Source organism: Notamacropus eugenii, chromosome 4, assembly GCF_028372415.1.
Source record: "Notamacropus eugenii isolate mMacEug1 chromosome 4, mMacEug1.pri_v2, whole genome shotgun sequence".
NCBI classification, from domain to species: Eukaryota; Metazoa; Chordata; class Mammalia; order Diprotodontia; family Macropodidae; genus Notamacropus; species Notamacropus eugenii.
In genome coordinates this window covers 130,586,601-130,604,163 of record NC_092875.1, presented here as the reverse complement: position 1 = coordinate 130,604,163, position 17,563 = coordinate 130,586,601, and the positions used below count along the sequence as shown (strand labels likewise).

General features: G+C 35.3%; 1 protein-coding gene across 5 annotated transcripts in view; it reads right to left on the bottom strand.

Annotated features, from left to right (window-relative positions):
* Positions 1–17,563, bottom strand: part of TRPS1 (transcriptional repressor GATA binding 1) — a 296,959-nt gene that overhangs the window by 237,273 nt on the left and 42,123 nt on the right. For 2 of the 5 annotated variants that reach the window (XM_072603244.1, XM_072603245.1), the window contains exons 2-3: positions 7,299–7,456; positions 3,541–4,466 (exon numbers count right to left, since the gene is read on the bottom strand). In XM_072603244.1, coding sequence (XP_072459345.1) covers positions 3,541–4,466; positions 7,299–7,335 — 963 coding nt within the window. In that variant the 5' untranslated portion in view covers positions 7,336–7,456. The remainder of the gene's footprint in view (positions 1–3,540; positions 4,467–7,298; positions 7,457–17,563) is intronic. The other 3 variants (XM_072603248.1, XM_072603247.1, XM_072603246.1) reach the window with 2 other exon arrangements.

Below are 17,563 nucleotides of genomic sequence, written 5' to 3'. Positions count from 1 at the left end.
TGGCACTTTAGGGTTTGAAAAGTGCTTTACATATATTATTCCTTTTGATTCTCACAACAACCCTGTGGCAAACTTCCATTTTGCAATAAGAAAAGCGAGGCTAAGCAAGGTTAAGTGCCTTGATAGAGCAGCACAGCTACAAAGCATCTGAGGCAGGATTGGAACTTGGGTCTTCCTCCAAAGACTACATCACCTAGCTGCCAAATACATTTCAGAAAATGGACTTTTGGTCGTTTTATTCTCAGATGCCAAGCCCATTTCTAACATGTCTTTATTTCAATTATACTTCCTCATTCTACATAAACAATGTGTAAGAATTAATACTCTTTAACAGCCAGTGCAAATTTCTTTAAACTGTCCTTGTCTAAACATAATAGGGGTCAAAACCACAGAATAGCTTAAATCACCTCCCTTTGGCTGCTATTCATTTTTCCCCTGCTTAAATTATCATAAATCTGTCATAAACCACAGATAGCTTTGCTATCTTAAACAAACAAACAAACAAATAATGGCAGCTTAAGTGCAATAGGATTAACAAATTCCCTATTTTATTAGTCTATTATTTTGATTCATTTTGATCTAAAAATAAATGATTAAATGCATTACTGTAATTCATGAACTTTTGTGTGTATGTGCACATGAATAACTCAAAGACATCATGGATTTCTGGCTAAGCAACACTGAAAGTGTTTAACTTTGTGGCCAGTCTTCCAGGAGTTTAAGTGCCTGGGGGGAAAAAACTCTCTTTAAATGGCATTTTAGCAATATATTTATGTGTGGGTGTTAAAGAGTATTTGGGATTTCCCTATATTCTATTTAGGACTATAGAAACATTGAACCATATTTATTACGAAACATAAAAATATTAATCAGTCGCTTGTCTTCTAAAGTTTTTTTGTAGCAACATCTGGAAGAGATGCGAAGAGGTTTCAGTATAGTATTCAGCACAAAGAAAACACATTCAACTTTCTCTTCTTAACTGGAGGAAATTAGCATTTAAAAATTAAGTTTCCAAACCCAATTGTTTCTTTAAAACAATCACCTATATTGCATAGGTCCTATTTTTGGAAGTACTCTTTTCTTAAGAAAAGACTTATCTTAACAAGATTATCTCCAGGCTGCTTCCTACCACTTTTCGTCTTCATTGCAGTATGTGCTGTCAGGCTAGAGTAGACAGTATAGTCTAGGATCAGCTGTTTTATTTCTCGTTCTATTAGTTCAAACTGAGATAGCTCGCACATCTGTTTTATTTCTAAAATCACTGCCTAGGAAAAGTGTCCAGCTCATTCTAACCAAACATAAACTTTACTATAAATAACCAAAGACCTAACAAAATAGCTGTTTGGGGGAAATGGAAGTGTGTTTAAAAATCTGAATTCCTGCAAGGAGAGGCCTCAGCAATCTTAGTTTTAGAGCCTTCTTGACAGAAGAGATCAGTTTCTCTCAGACATTGTCCCCAGAGTAAGTGAACTGAAACTCTAGCAGGAAATCCAGGTATTAACATCATATTACTTCCTAATTATAAAACATCATTTCACATTCTGACATGATTCACTCCTAACCCTTTTATCTAAATCACGTATTTGCTTTCCGATTACAGCCTGACAGAAGAGTGCATCTGACATAAGACAGTGAATTGATCTTTAAAAAGACAGCAGTTCAAAGCCCAGAGATTTTATGCATAATGCCTAAGATGGCTTAATTTGCTGCTCCACAGAAGTCATTCTGTTTGGAAGAATTCATAATGCAAGAAAAAGTTAGAGGAATTTGCAAAGATGAAGCTTTTTTTTTTCTTTCCTTTCTATATTCTTTAAAGTAATAAGGCTGCCATTCTAATATCTTAAAGGGTTCTTGGATTTCTTTGCTGATACTTCATGAAAACATGATAAGATGCATTAAGGACCTGCTATTTTTAATAATGCTTTGAGTTCTCTTTGTTAATTGGTACCAGGTCAACGTAAAAGACCATCGTGAACATGCTCTAGCAATTGAGTTGACATTTTAACTTATTTCATATGTGACCTTTGTTGTCAGCTTATCCAAATGACTGCTCTTCTAAAGTGAAAAGAGACGGAAAGAAGCCTAGAAAAGTCCATTCAATTTGAATTTTTTCCTAATTATTCCCAAAGAGAAATAATATCAAACCATGAAAATTTTAAAATATCCCTGATCACATGGCACCAAAATAAAATTACAAAAATGACAAGAGAAACTAATTTGCATTCTAATTAGTTCTATAAAACTGATTAAGGTATCTACTACGCTAAAAATAACAATAACAGATAATTAGTTCTTCAGGATGACTGAACTTTTTTTGTTATTCTACTACAAATGACGAAAAAAAAATTAGCTAGGTGGTATTCTGAATAGAGCATGCTGGAGCTAGGAAGACCTGAGTTAACATCTTGCCTCAGACTTTTAAAGATATATGATCATGGGCGAGTCACTTAACTTCTACTTGCTTCTGTCTCCCCATCAGTAAAATGGGTGGAAGGATAACATCTACCTCCCTGTGTTTTTGGGTGGATCAAGTGATATAATATTTATAAATTCTAGTTATTATTATTGTTGCAATTCCCATGCTTGTTCATTTCAATTATATCATAATCTAAAAACAAAACTGTTAATCAAAAAAAGGTATTACAATAAAGTATTCTGTGCCAGTATAAAACACTGGATGAATTACTGCTAAACTGAATACTGGTTTTATAATTCATTATTCAAGTCTAGTATATAGAAATTAAGTCATTATCATAAAATTAGGGCATTTCAATCTTAGATTCATGAGGTGTAAGACTAAGGAGATGACTTTAGAGATCCTCTAGACCAGACCCCTCAGTGTACGGATGAGGAAACTGGGGTAAATAGAGGCGCGAAGTAACCTGGGCAATGTCGATGCAGATATTGAGCCCTCAATCTGGTATTCCTTGCAACAACCATATTTATATCAAATATCAACTCCTTACTACATAGTTTTATTTTTTTAAAAAAAACATAGAGCATAACTTCCAAACAATTGCAGAAAAACTTTTCTGAAGTTTATTTCTGAATCCTTTAATGTGACCCAAAGTTGCTACCAGTAGTAGCCTGGATAATGGAGCCAAATCCAAATTCAGGACACAAGCAAGAACCCCATTGACGTAAAGCCTACAGCTCAAGACTTATAATCTATAACAAGGCATGAATTATGAGCATTCAGCCCTAGAAAGATTAGTTACATTTTTGGAAGCCTATGTAAATATCACATTACTCTGATATAAAGCCAAAAATATGAAGCCTGGTTAATTCTGTGGAAGGCTTTATCCTAACATAATGGAAGAGAGAAAGTCTGAAACTAGTTCTCAGGATGAAAGACTAATACTAACTCTGAACAAACATTTGAATTAAATAGATCAGGAGTGCTTCTTTCCTGCCTTTTACAGGTTGACTGACATCATTTTTAACTACTAGCTTTGGGGCTTTTTTATAGTATGGGATTGTGGAAGGGATGCACCTTCTATTATGGCTTTGTTTCTTCTGGAATTAGCAAAAAGGACAAACCTGTACATCGTAGGTTCCATTTAGCAAAAGAGGCCTGGAGGAATTGATGTCCTGGAGCACACCGGAAAGCACAGTGCGGTTGACTTTCTGGAAGTCTTTGGAGTGGCTGAACTGCACCATGTTGTGGAGGGCCAAGATTTTGGTGTCAAGCTCAGCATCTTGCCTGGTGCGGTTGTGCAATCCTAGGTGATACTTGCGGAAGTGCTTAATCAGATCTGTGGGGTCATTGCCATAATAGCCATATCCACAGATGTTGCATTTGAAGTCCTGAAGCTCTGGAGACAGAGGTGCCGTATCCGAATTATCATTGACCAGTGAGTCAGTTTTGGATTTGAGTCTTACACCCCCATCTGAAGGCACTTGTGGGTTTTTTGAGGCCGCTGAAGTTGGGCTGGAGCCTGGACAATCAGTTTGACCACTCTGTGCTTGCCCTGTCTCCTCTGTAGCCTTGGGTGACATCTTTTGTTCTTCATTTGTCTCTAGTGGGTCCCCTGATGGGGTGCAGGCTATATCTTGGGTGTCATCTGTATCTGATCTTAGAGGAGACTTGAAGGGCTCACAGACTCCTCCAGCAGCTGGAGATGAGAAAGCCAACATATTTCTGTCTGTCACCTCATCATGAGGGAAGGATGAAATGTTTCCTCCCTTACTGTGGCTTTCATAATTGAAGCCAGCCTTCTCATTCAGGACTGAGCTTTTTAAGTCCTTCTTAATGCTAGAAGATGAATCTTGGACATGCAGGCAATGACCCTCCTTGTTGTTCACTTCTGCACTGTCACTCTGGTCAGTATTTTCTGGCATCTGATCTGCAGAAAAGTCTTTATTCCTTCCAGATACCTTGCTCTCCGTACCTATAGGCTCGAGGGTCTGTGCCTCGCCTTCACTAGCAATGTTTCTCAGAGGGGGGTTCTTTTTCCGGACCATATCTGTAAATATATAAGGCAAAAATCACATGAGAGCCTGTTTGAAAGCCACCCACTATTTGATCAGTTATTAAATACTTTACTACTTCTAGTCAATAGCATGCATTGTGTTAAGAATACTAAACATCATATTGCAGTCTAGAAAAAAATGTTTTCAAAAGTCACAAAAATAAGCTTGAAATAAGCAAATAGTATTCATCAATATATCTATCACAAAGAGTGGTCATTTCAAAATGTCTTGGTGAGTATGGTCAGTTAAAGATTGTCTCTTGCAAATTATTTTTAGCTAAGTTACTTCCTTCAATGGTATTTTAATGTACTAATAACATTTCTTAAAGCCTAACATTATTAAATTTTACAACCAGCATATAAATGTGATTTCAAAAGAAATACTTCTGTAGCCAAGAAGACAGGAAGAGTACAATTTTCAAGAAAATAGATATCAGTGTGTGGGCTACCTAACTGGCTTCAAAAGAATTATGATGATGACACTCCCTCCCTATTTGACAGTTTTGTTTTAGTGGTAATATGTTAGATTTGATTAAAAAAAAAAAGTTAAAGGAAAAGAGGTTAAAGGTAATTTTTTTTTTTTTACTAAGACTCTATTCAGCATAATACATAAACCTACCTACGGCTGTGTAACTAATTTATTCTCTTAACTAATTCTGTAGAAAATTTAATTTAGCTCAAATAAGTCAAAATACATACATATTTAAAGGATGACCTTCCAAACCTATACTGTAAGATAGCTACAATGACCTACACACTAACTCAAACATGTCTTTTTATCTGGCAATACCTCTACCTAAGGAATAACGTGAGAAGTGTCATCCTTGATAAGTTACTGAAATTCCAAGTGCTCTTGTTTATACATTAGTAGGACTTCCCTTACTAGAAGTTCCTTAGAGCTATTAAATTACAAAACCTGACCTGAAAAAGCTCTAACAACTACTAATAAATAGATTTTAATAGGACTGATGTCACTTTGTTTAACATAAAACAATAGTCCTGGAATACTAATGAAATCTACTTTTTTATTTGAATCACATTTTAAGGCTTACTACTTAATACCTCCTAGAACTAAGATATTTGGAAAATGAAGTCCTTTTATTTACATAATCATCCCAAAATTGTGTAATCAATTTTTACAAATATACTAGTTGATCCAATTATCAACCATTAGTTATATGCCTTTTAAAGACTTATTTCTCATCCACTAATGGTAAGAGATGGTTGATCCAACCACATTTTCTCATCTGAATCTCTAAGTTACAAAAAGCATGTAATAGCAAGATGTCTGGCTAGCATTTAGATGAAGTTTGTGGCCAGGGAGCACAGCACAATTAAGTGATCTATATGAAAAACCTTATTATCGCTAAGCTCTAAACAGTTAAGTAACTAGCCATAAATTGACAAACTATACTAATGGTTCAGTGAATTGTTATTGGTTTGGGTTTTTTTTTTTCCTTGTCAAATGCTTTTTTCTCATTTAGACATAAAGACACCAAAAATGTGCATTCATCAAATTTGCCCTGTGTTAAACTTCTTTGTTAAATGTTTTCCTCCCCAGAGTGAGTACTGAATTTGGAGTTCTCTCCATCTATAATGTGGCTTGGTTGATATTTGTCACCATGTCTTCTCAGAAAAATATTAATTTACTTTACACATAATTTAACATCCTAAAGGATGTCTTTGATGACTCAACTGCTATATTTCTCTTGGTCAAATATCAATAGCCCATACCATAGTATATTTTGCTTTTACATCAAATGAATCAAAATCCCAACACTAGCGCACACACAAAAAAAGAAATTTCAGGCTAGCAAAACAGTAGGAAAGAGGGACTTTAAAGGAACAATAGTACTTGTATCTATTAAAAATATCATTTAGTTAGTTTCTCTTCCTAAATAAATGACCCAATTTATTAATGGTTATTTTTCCATTCTATATTCAGAAACAATGGAACAATGAATGAAAGAAAGTGTACTTCTTAAGCACTTACAATGCACAAAGTACTGTGCTAAGTGCTGGGAATGCAAATAGAAAACTAAGAGTCCCTGCCTTTAAGGAGTTCAAGGCTTAAGGCCAAACAACCATAACTCTGGAGTGTATGTCAAAGGCAAAACTAGAAATAACAAGGTGCTAAGATCAAACACTATCCTAAGACACAGTAACACGGAGAATGAAATAAATGTTTTGGCTAAATATAGAAAATAATCTTGTCCATTTTGGATCAGAGTTCATTTAAGAATCATGTAATATCTTCAGTACTTCAGAAACAGTTATATCAAAATTATCTTTCCCACATACAGGACTTCATCCTACTGAAGCATAGGTTTTTTGTAGTACAAAGGAGTTCCTAGGTATTTATGCTGAATAGAGCACCTAATAGAACATGAATGTGTTGTTCTTGGTGAGGGGAGAGGAATGAGGTGCCAAATAATAACAATTTCAAAGTTTATTACGATTTCCTTTTCCTTTCTTTTTGTTTTCATTTTTGGCTTTTTTTCACCCTTCTTCATTCTGTGGTCTGTTTAGTTGATTGCTACTCCAAAGGATCCTTAGAATTAATATTGTGTATGTGAATGTATGTGTACTTTACTGGAATTCAATCGCTTTCATTTTTCAAAAAGACATATTATGTAAATAAAAGCACATTTGCAGTACTTCTACACTGAGGAAACCATCCACTATCAAGTCATAAGTTAGATACAGTAAGAATATAGCCACTCTCAAATTATTATCTGTAAGACAAATAACAGATTGCATGATGTTTTATTGTGTGCCAAGAACTTTTTCAGTTAACATTTTCACTTGAAAAAATGGATCACATACTTGTAAAATCATACCCAGCATTGACTTCATAAGGCATGTGGCTTTAGAGTGCTTTTTACAATTATTAATTCTATTAGTCAACTAGCAGGAGGCTAATGCAATTGTCTTAGAAGATGCACGGAAGACACAGAAGACATTTTGAGAGCTGATCTGTATATCTGTAAAACAAAGCAAAAAAAATTCCTTCCTAAATAATGTATACATAGGATTCTATATCAATATATCACACCTAGTGCACATCAATATGCCCCCACCATGGGCTGCTTGAGAAACTGCAGGAATTCTCTTCTACAAAAACATGAGGAGCACAGTAATGTCCCCTCCCTCCCCTGAATTTTTGCCAAGCACAGAATGGAGCATGATATAACGAATTGTTAAGAGTGAGCACTAATAATACGAAAATTTCTGTTCTCAAGTGTACTGCTGACATAACTATTGGGAAAAAATACCTTACTTTTCTTAAAGCCCCTCATCTATAATGACATACCTACCTTACCAACACCATGGGGGCACAGGAGATTTAATTAATGATTAATAGGAATGCACTTTGGTATTTTTCAGAAGGTAAAATATCAAGCTGTGAAAAAAGGATCATTATCCCACTGATCAGCCTTAATTATGAGCATTGGCAAAATGGAGGTTTTAAACGTGGGGGTTCTACTCCATGGGACCTTGCTCAGCTGTCACAAAGATTTCCAAATGTTCAAAATGCTAGTTCAATAAGTCCAATAGAAGCAACTGCTCTGGATGATGGACCTAAGAATGAATGGTGTAGGCAGGGGAGAGGAAAGAGGAAGAGTCTCTGAATAATCTCACTTGTTGCTTTTGCAGTTAAAACTTGGTCATCACCAGTCCTGTTTCACTTTTTCTATTACCCCTTAACCTCTGTGTTGTGGTAAAGGAGATCATTTCCACATCTACCTAACCCTAATAATATGCCATGAAATGTACTGCATTAATGCTGACACATGTAATGCAGCAAAATGGGGATCCTTTTAAGGAAAAGAGATTTCCTTTCAAGGAAAGAGAGATTTTTATCTAGCCATTATTTTGTGCATGAATTAATTCTCCTTACTAACTCATATGGACAATATTCCATCTGTGGAACTATATTTTTAAACATCTCACTTGAACACATATCCTTGCCTAACTGATATTTCAATTTAAAAAGCCCTTCACAGTTCTGTCTGGAAGTCAGAAGAGATCAACTTCCTATGTGAAAAAGCCCAGGAAGAAGAGTAACTATTTTTCTGATCTCAAAGAATATGTGGGACAGGTGTTTAGAGAAAGGAGTAAGGACTAAACTAATGATATTATTCTAGAAAACTCTTAAATGATGCAACTCCTGTTAATGCAGGTCAACATTTTCTCAGCAGTTAACATTCAAAGGGAGTTGTCTGGAACATTGAGAAGTAAAGTGACTTAACCATGGTCATATAATCTGTGTGTGTATGTATGTGTTTGTGCGTGGGGGGGCAGTATTTAAACTCAGGACTTTGTGGCTTTGAGGTCAATCCCTTTTGCAATACAGACCCACCTATAGAATAGAAATAAAAATATTAACCCTTAATATTCAATTCTATAATGACTACTTCACAGATTCAGTTGATTAAAAATACAGAAATGATTCCTTTCTTATGTAACAGTTGGATTCTTTGTTTTTTAAGAGTCTCCACAGTGCACAGTGGAACTGACTTTTCTACTACAACCCAGCTATAGTAAAGTATGTACATGTATGCTCAAGGTGTTAACTGACATGTCCAAATGACTGATTCAAATAGCCAGTTAGCATAGGATCACTGGGCATGTTGCCTATCAAAAGAAAACGACTGGATGAATTTCAGTGAAGATGGTTAAAAGCGAGGAATCAATAGAATTTGCATGATTAAATCATAAACTATTTTTTAAGAAATCTTGAGTGCTGAATTTGGAGTTCATTTGTCCCCATCTAATCTATTATCATAATATCCATCCTGTGTAGTCCTACTGAAAGTTAATGTACATGTAAGAGGTGGATTTTTCTTGTTTCTTGACTTTTATGGGTAATTGTAATCCATTTAATAGTCAAAAATGAGAAGACTTTGTCGTGTGATGGAAAAAGTTTATGAAACTGGGGTCATTCTGTCATTCACTGTTTGACCTTGGGCAAGTTAATGACCCCTCTGGATCTGAGTAAGTTAACACGTAGAATGATCAGTTTGGGTGGGAGATGATCTCCCAGATCCTTTCTAAGACCACGATTCTGTTTCTGATTTGCTGATTTTTTAACTACTTTTTTTTATTTGAAAAGATCAACAACTAGTGATGTCTATCCTCTATAAATGAAATTGTATTAAACATTTAAAGTGACTGTGATATCCATCAAACCAGCTGATCCTACCTTTACCTCCTAGAATTGAAAAGGTGTGTGTGTGTGTGTGTGTGTGTGTGTGTGTGTGTGTGTGTATGTGTGTGCATGCGTAGACTGCCAGGGTAGGGAAGAGTAAAAAAAAAATAAATGGAATACAGAGTCCCACCTTTTTCAATGAACAAAATAATAGGCATGAATGACTACAAAGATATTTCTAGATTAGGAGGAAAAATATACTATTTTGACCCAACTATCTCCTTTCAAATGTGATTTTACAAGCAGCAGTTCTTTTGTAACATGAAAAATATGACTTAAATCTTCTTTAAAATAATTTAAATTTTATGTGTTTGCTATAAAAACCCAAGCACAGAGGGCAAAGTCCTACTGGTCTTTAGCTTCCCAATGATATCCCTTGTCATTATGCAAAAGCACTTGTTATGCCCTATGTCTACTAGGTAGGTCATGAATTATATTTCCCAGTTGGCTTTTGAGAAACAAGGAATAGGAAACTATTTCTTTTGATCAAAAGTCCCCCATAAAGAATTTCAGGAATTGGACAAGTGATATCAGAATAAAAAGCAGGTCAAGTCTTGGTCCTCAAAACCTAGATGGCTTCCATATGATCAACTTAGCAGAAACAGTTTTGTAAGAACATATGTGTCTGTTCATTGACTTGAGTGGGGGGGGGGGGGGTGAATCTCACTTGAGTACTGTCTATTCCATATATACAGATCAAAATCAGATTGCTTAAGTGAACTATAAAATGCAAGGAAACAGATTGTTTATGCTATTTCCAAGAAAAAGTTACTGAAAATGTTTAAATATTTTCTCATTCTTTCAATTCTAATACAATGGCTGAACATTAGATTTCTTTCTCTTAGAAAATGCTTCAAACTTCATCACTCAAAGCCAGAACCCATTCTTTTGCTATTCATTTTCATCTAATTTACTCTCTTTGCATTGATCACCCACCAGTCTTTAAAGGTATTTTTGGACATCTTAAATCCTGTTGAGATAGAAAGTGTCATCACCTTCAAACAACTTCCATCAAATAAATGTCTTATTAATTCACATCAAATTAATCCAAAGTGATCTCCTCTATTAACATATGCTTCAGAGCACAGAGCACATTAGTAGTCATCTGGACACTAGAATAAATCCAAGCCTCTCTCCAAGATAAAATAGACATTATTTAGCTATCCCATTTCAAAGTGTTTCAACGTAGCCCAAACACATTTTACTTGTCTTTGATTTCATCATGCCATGTTCTCCACATTTTAACCTCATTTCATCCCAAATTTACAAATTAGGATTTGACAACTGCCTACAAAAGAACATAAATTGAAGTTTGCTACAATTAGATGTGTAAGAGCCATATTCACCTTCTAGAGTGTGCTTAACTATTTCACTCTGACAAAACTGCAAGTTAAAACAAACTATTACTGAAATACTTCCTACAGGATGTTTTGCTGAAATTCAAAGGCCTAACCTTTAGTTAGCACATGAAATCCTGAGTAAAAGAGATTGGGAATATGCTTGAAACAATATAAAATTTATTCATCTGTTTTGTAGTGTGAGGCATACAAAATATAGAAAATGAATAAACACTATGGCTTCTCAAAAGAATGGGATTTTAAAAGGAATGAAGGGGTAAAAAAAAAAATCACACTTCAAAGAACTGGAATTTCAAACAACATGATTACAATTCCCCTTTGTCTTAATGAGGAGCAGTGAGGGAATAAATGGTTGCCCTAGGAGTCAGAAAAACCTAGGTTTAAGTCCTGCCTCTGAAAAATACTGACTGTGTGAATCTGGACAAGTGACTTTATCCCATAAACTGCTGATCTGCATTGCTAGGAACTTCTGTACTAGGAGTGCTAATACATTGCCAAAATCACAATTCAAGAACCATCTCTCTCCTCAACCCACAACAAAAGTCTTAAATGGATAGCAGTTGGTCAATCATCATGGGTAATAAATCTGTATAAATTCAGCAATGCTAGTTCTTGGACATACTCCTTTGTGATTCGAGTCACAAAGGAGTATGTCCAAGAACCAGAATGTATGTATGTATGTGTGTGTATATATATATACATACATATATATATATATATATATATATATATATATTTTAAAACTTTCTCTCTCCCTCCCTCCTTCCCTCTGTCTGCCTCTGTTTCTGCCTCGGTCTCTGCCTGTCTCTTTCTCTTTGTCTCTCCTCCCCTCCCTTCCTCCTCTTCTCTTTGTCTCTGTTTCTGTCTGTCTCTCTCTCTGTGGGGGTGTGTGTGTCTTTCTCCCTCTTCTCTCTTGCTCTCTGTCTCTATCTCTCTGTACATGTATCTCTGTGTACATGTATTTATGTGGGTAAGGAGGCAGGAGTCTATGGAGGTATGTATTCTGTATATATATCCAGGCATGTGAATGTAAACATAAGGAGCTCCCTTGGTGGGAAACAAAAAGGGAATTTTGTTTCCACAGGTTTAAAACTCCTCCCAGCTTTAAGTGACAGCAGTTAATCAGAGTTGTGACCTAGCATGGTAAGGTAAAAGGTCACAAACTTGTGCGCAGGCTTGAGGAGCTGCTTGAGGGGAAGCCTATCAAAGGGGAGAAGGTGAAGTGACGTGTTCGGGAGGCTTCTTCTAGCCAATAAATGGTGAGGTGGGAGATTTGAATTGGAACAGTATAAAAAGACTTGCATTGGTCTGAATAATTGTAGCACTCCCCTAGGAGCTACCCATTCCTTCACGGGGAATGAACGTAAAAATTAATAAAAGTTTTCTTTTTTGTTCTTTGTTTAAGGTGAGCATGTTTCTCACAGGTGGGGGCTCGTTTCCGTACAAACCTTCTCTACAAATGCAAAGTGATAATTATTCTGCAACTTATAGAGAGTATAAGCGATTTTCCAGAGTCAGATAGTCAATGTTATATTATGTTAAATATGTTAAAGGCAGGCTAAAACCCAAGCCTTTCTAACCCTCAAGCCAGACCTCCCTCCACTATTCAAAGCTCTATACAGTTCATAAATAATTTAAACTATCAAAGATTTAAATTATAAAATGTTCATCTTAATAGGCTGACAATTAATTTTAATAGAATAAGAAACAGTGTAAAGTTCAGTACACTGTGTACGATCACTTGTCAATATCAGTATTAATACTTTTTCTATAAGCAATAATAGATTGTGCTTATATGTGGTTGTTTAGCCATTTTTTTCAGTAGTGTCCAACTGTTTGTGATCCCATTTTGTGTGTGTGTGTGTGTGTGTGTGTCTGTGTGTGTGTGTGTGTGTCTGTGTGTGTCTGTGTGTTTGTCTGTGTCTGTGTCTGTGTGTTTTGGCAAAGATACTGAAGTGTTTTGCCACTGCTGTTTTGTAAACAGTGTTAAGTGATTTGCCCAGGGTCACATGGCTAGGCCAGATCAGAATTTGAGTCTTCCTATTTCCGGATATAGAACTCTATTCACTACACCACCTAGCTTCCCCTATGTTTACGCAGCAAGTTTAAATACATTTAAAATCCACTTTTCCACAAAAACCTTGTAAAATGGGTAGCATAATAATTGCCCATTTCATTTTACAAATAAGGAAAATGAAATCTGGATAAGTTAATTGACTTGCTCACAATCATATAGACTAGAAGACTGTGGTGGGACTTTAACCCAGGTCTTCTAACTTCAAGTCAAGTGGTTTTTCCCCCATACCTCTCTGTTGATTGATTAAATTGAATTTACAACTAATTTCCCCAAAGACTTTTTTTAGTCCTTTCTCAACAAGGAAAAAATATGGAAATCATCTACAAGCCAATTTTTGTTCCAAACAAATCAATCTGAGTTTTCCATTTGCATTTTCCAAACTTAATTCCACCCCCTAACTTATTTAAGCCAAAAAAGATTCTCAACTAGACTCTGGGCAAAGAGGCCAATATTCAAAAAGGAGTCTCAAAGATTGCCTCATGGAAAACTCTAAAATATATCCATTTATCTTGACAGTGGTGATCTGAAGTGACATTTTATTTGTATATAAATTAGCTTACCAATCAGGACAAAAATAGCCCCAATGCTAGGCTTCATAGGGATGCCTTTGGTTTTCTTCCCAGCATTTGCCTAAAAACAGCTTTGTGTACTAAAGGTACTTTATTTTTATGTAATGATGTTGCATTGCCTGTTCCCTCAATCTGTTATTTTACTGCAGAAAAATCTAAAATGATTACTCAATGTGCTAAAATAATTACTATTTAACAGTTCTTAGCTCTCCCAGAAGAAATCCTATCAGTTAATTATTCACTACGCACTCAGTGGTGAATCTGAGTTTATATATATTCTATATGTGTGTATATATATATATATATATATGTACATATATATAAATTCTATAGTATATAAACAGATAGACAACAGAAAGATAAGACATCTTAAAAGTAACATTGGAATTTCTAGCCTGTGTAGAGAAGGTATATTTGATGGTTTGGGGTTTTGGTAGGGTTACCAAATTTCTCTTGCAGACTTAATGGCAGATACTGTTTTGAAGGAAGACTGAAAACTTGCACTACCAACATACTATAAATATAATTGTCAAACTGAACGGAAGTAAATTTGCACCATCACAAGCAACCGTTCTTCCTCATGAAACTGGGAACTAACTCACAAACCACCATGTGCAGACTTCTGTGTTATTATAGGAAGCAGCTTAAAAGACATGGAGACATCTGAGTAGGGTTGGTTGGGTGATGGTTTAATTATGACTTCTTTTTTTAAGAAGGGAGCTCTTACTAGTGCATAAGGAAGCACTATATACTAAGCACCTATATGTGTCCAGAACTGTAGGAGGCATGAGGATATAAGTATACAGAATAAAATCATCTCTATTCACAAGGAACTGACATTCTAATTAAGAAGAGGTGAGGAAAAAAGGCATAGCTAAATGAATACTTAAAAGATAGGTCAGCATAATCAATAAACCAATAATATGAAAATGACAGAATTGGTTATTTGCCAGAGTCTAAAGTTCAGACAAATTAATAAACTTCCAGACAAATACCATCATTTATACTGAGAGGCATCATAGTAAGTACACATAATGCCAAATTTGAAGTCACTGAGACATGGTTCATATCCTACATCTAACATTTACTAACTGCATGACCCTATTCAAGTCATTTAACCTTTTAATGGCTGTCTCTGAAACTTAAAATGAAGTTTATAATGGAATGTATTTCACAGGGTTATTGTAAGGATCAAATGAGATCATGTAAGTAAAGTTCTCTGCAAACCTGTAAGTACCATGTAAATGTATTATTACTATTATTTATTATAAACACATATACTTTGATATAATAAAGAATCACAAGTTCATAGGATCACAAATTTAGATCTGGAGGAAGTTTAAAACTGCTTTTGTCTAATCTTTTCATTTTACAGATGAGGAAACTATGGGACGAGAGGTTAGATGACAGCGTCACGTAGAATACCTGGTAGAAGTTGGTTGGTGGTGCTTTATTATCATGAAAGTTTTAAAATGTACCCAATATTCTTTTTTATTTCTTCTCATAAAGCATAAATATATATATGTATATATATGAAAGAAAGTACTGAATATCCACAAATATACATGCATAATTAGCTTGCAGAAACAAAATGTAGGGGCAGTTAGGTGGCACAGTAGATAGAGTGCTGGGCCTGGAATCAGAAAGATTCATCTACAGAAGTTCAAATCTAGCCTCAGATACTTACTTGTGTGACTCTAGGTAAGTCACTTAACCTTGTTTGCCTCAGTTTTCTCATCTGTAAAATGAACTGAAAAAAGGAAATGGAAAATCACTCTAGTGCCTTTGCCAAGAAAAACCCAAATGGAGACACGACTGAAAAAATGACTCAACAACAACAAAAAAACATCAATGTAGGTAGCTTCCAGTGTGGAAAGTGGGGAAATTCCCTCCGTGATCGAGATCAGTAACTCATATGTCACATATTATCTAAAAGCTGGGATATTCAAACTATGTGATGGCACATTCATGTGTTGTTTTTTTAAATGAGCATATAGACCCAATATGTGTATATTTTTTGGTTTATAATTATGAATATACTGAGATATCATTAAGCATGGACAGTATAAAACTTGCAAAAGTAGAAATTTTAAAATTATAAAATAAAAATGAAATACTAAGATCACTAGGAAGTCATTGGAGTTCATTAAATAACACAGTGACATGGTCAGTGACATGAAATTTTTTAAAAAATCATTTTGGCTGCTCTGCGAATTAAAATACGTAGAGGCCAGAGGCAGGATCAGGAGATGCAAAATAAAATATTTCTAAAATTCAGTCAACTGGGAATGGAGACCTGAACAAGGGTGGCAGTTATATGAATGGGGAGGAGAGGTGGGAAAGGGAACAAATATAGATGAAATATTGTGAAGGTAAAATACCAGGTTTTTAGATAGGTGGGGTATAAATGAGAGAGGGAGGAGAGGAGTGAGCAGAGAGGAGTAAGAGGGAGAGAAAGCAGTCAAAGATCCTGCCAAGATTACAAACAAGGAAATTGTAAGGAATGTCCTTATCTTTCACAGAATGAGAGCTATTTGAAAGAGATATGGGTTTGAGGGAAAGAGGGTGCAATAAGATCTGTAATAAGTCCATTAATGTCCATTCATCCTTAGAAATTCACTTTGTCCCATCCAGAAGCAAAATTGGGAAGTTGGGCCTCTTACCATTCACTCCAAAGACACCAGTTTTAAACAAAGAATTGTTGTGGAGGATTGCATCTACAGCTATAAAGTACCAGTTAAATTATGACTGAGGTATAACTGTCCTTGAAAGGCAAAAACTGGTGCCAAGGGTAGAGGGTAGAAACTTGCAGCATGGAGGGGGGAGACAGAATAGGGTAGAGTTTGGGGGTAAAGGTGGGTATGTTGTATTGGAAACAAGCCCCACAATTAGCTATCACAGGGAAATGTGTATGGAATCTACCTTTCCACCCCATGATTGGTTGCTCATACAACCATTCTTAGTTAAACCATAGCACTTTTTTGGTAAGGCTGAGGCCCAACCCTTCAAGCAGTTTTCATTCTACTCTGAAGACCACTGTCTTAGACAGAATGACCAGACTTGTCCATAGTGACAAAGCTAGTATGTGTCAGAAATAACTCGTTCTGTCAAATTGGGCAAGAGAAGTTCTCATCAGTTTAAGTTTTTTTAAAGTGGTATTTTCTTTCTCCTATAATGATTTATTTCCCTATAATGACATAAAATAACAAAATAATTATAAAATAATGAAGATTAAACATTATACATACGTATCCTTTATTTTTTGGTTGGCCAATAGGAAGTTTTACCTCAAGAAATGTCATATTTTTGTCCTTCAGAAATAAAATTTCAGGTTATGATTTGGCACAAGATTATCTTGACTATACACCTAGCTAACTACAGTTTTGTATCTTAACAAATGTATCCTAAACCAGAATCTTCAAAAGACCTAGCCAATGATCCTATTCCTATTGGAATTTTTATAGAAGACATGTTATGCCAGAACAACATACTACAGAGCTATACATACTTTGCTATCCAAATCATAAGGGTAGACTTTATACATGAATTTAAACAATGACAAAAACACGGGCAAAAGATACTCATGTGATGTCCATTCTAATGTAGTCAGTCACATGTCTAAAGAAGCTCTACCCTCGATTTTATTCCCATTCTTGTTTCTGTCTTCTACCTAGAAACAACGTAAGATCTAATGGAAAAAACACTGTCTCTAGAGTCAGAGAATAAGGGTTCAAATCTCACCTATGTCCCTAATCACATGATGTTGGGCAAATTATTTGACCTTTCTGAGACTCAGTTTCCTTATCTGTAAAATGAAAGGATTGGACTAGATGGCATCAATAGTCTCTCCCAACTCAAAATCTAAGTCATATCTT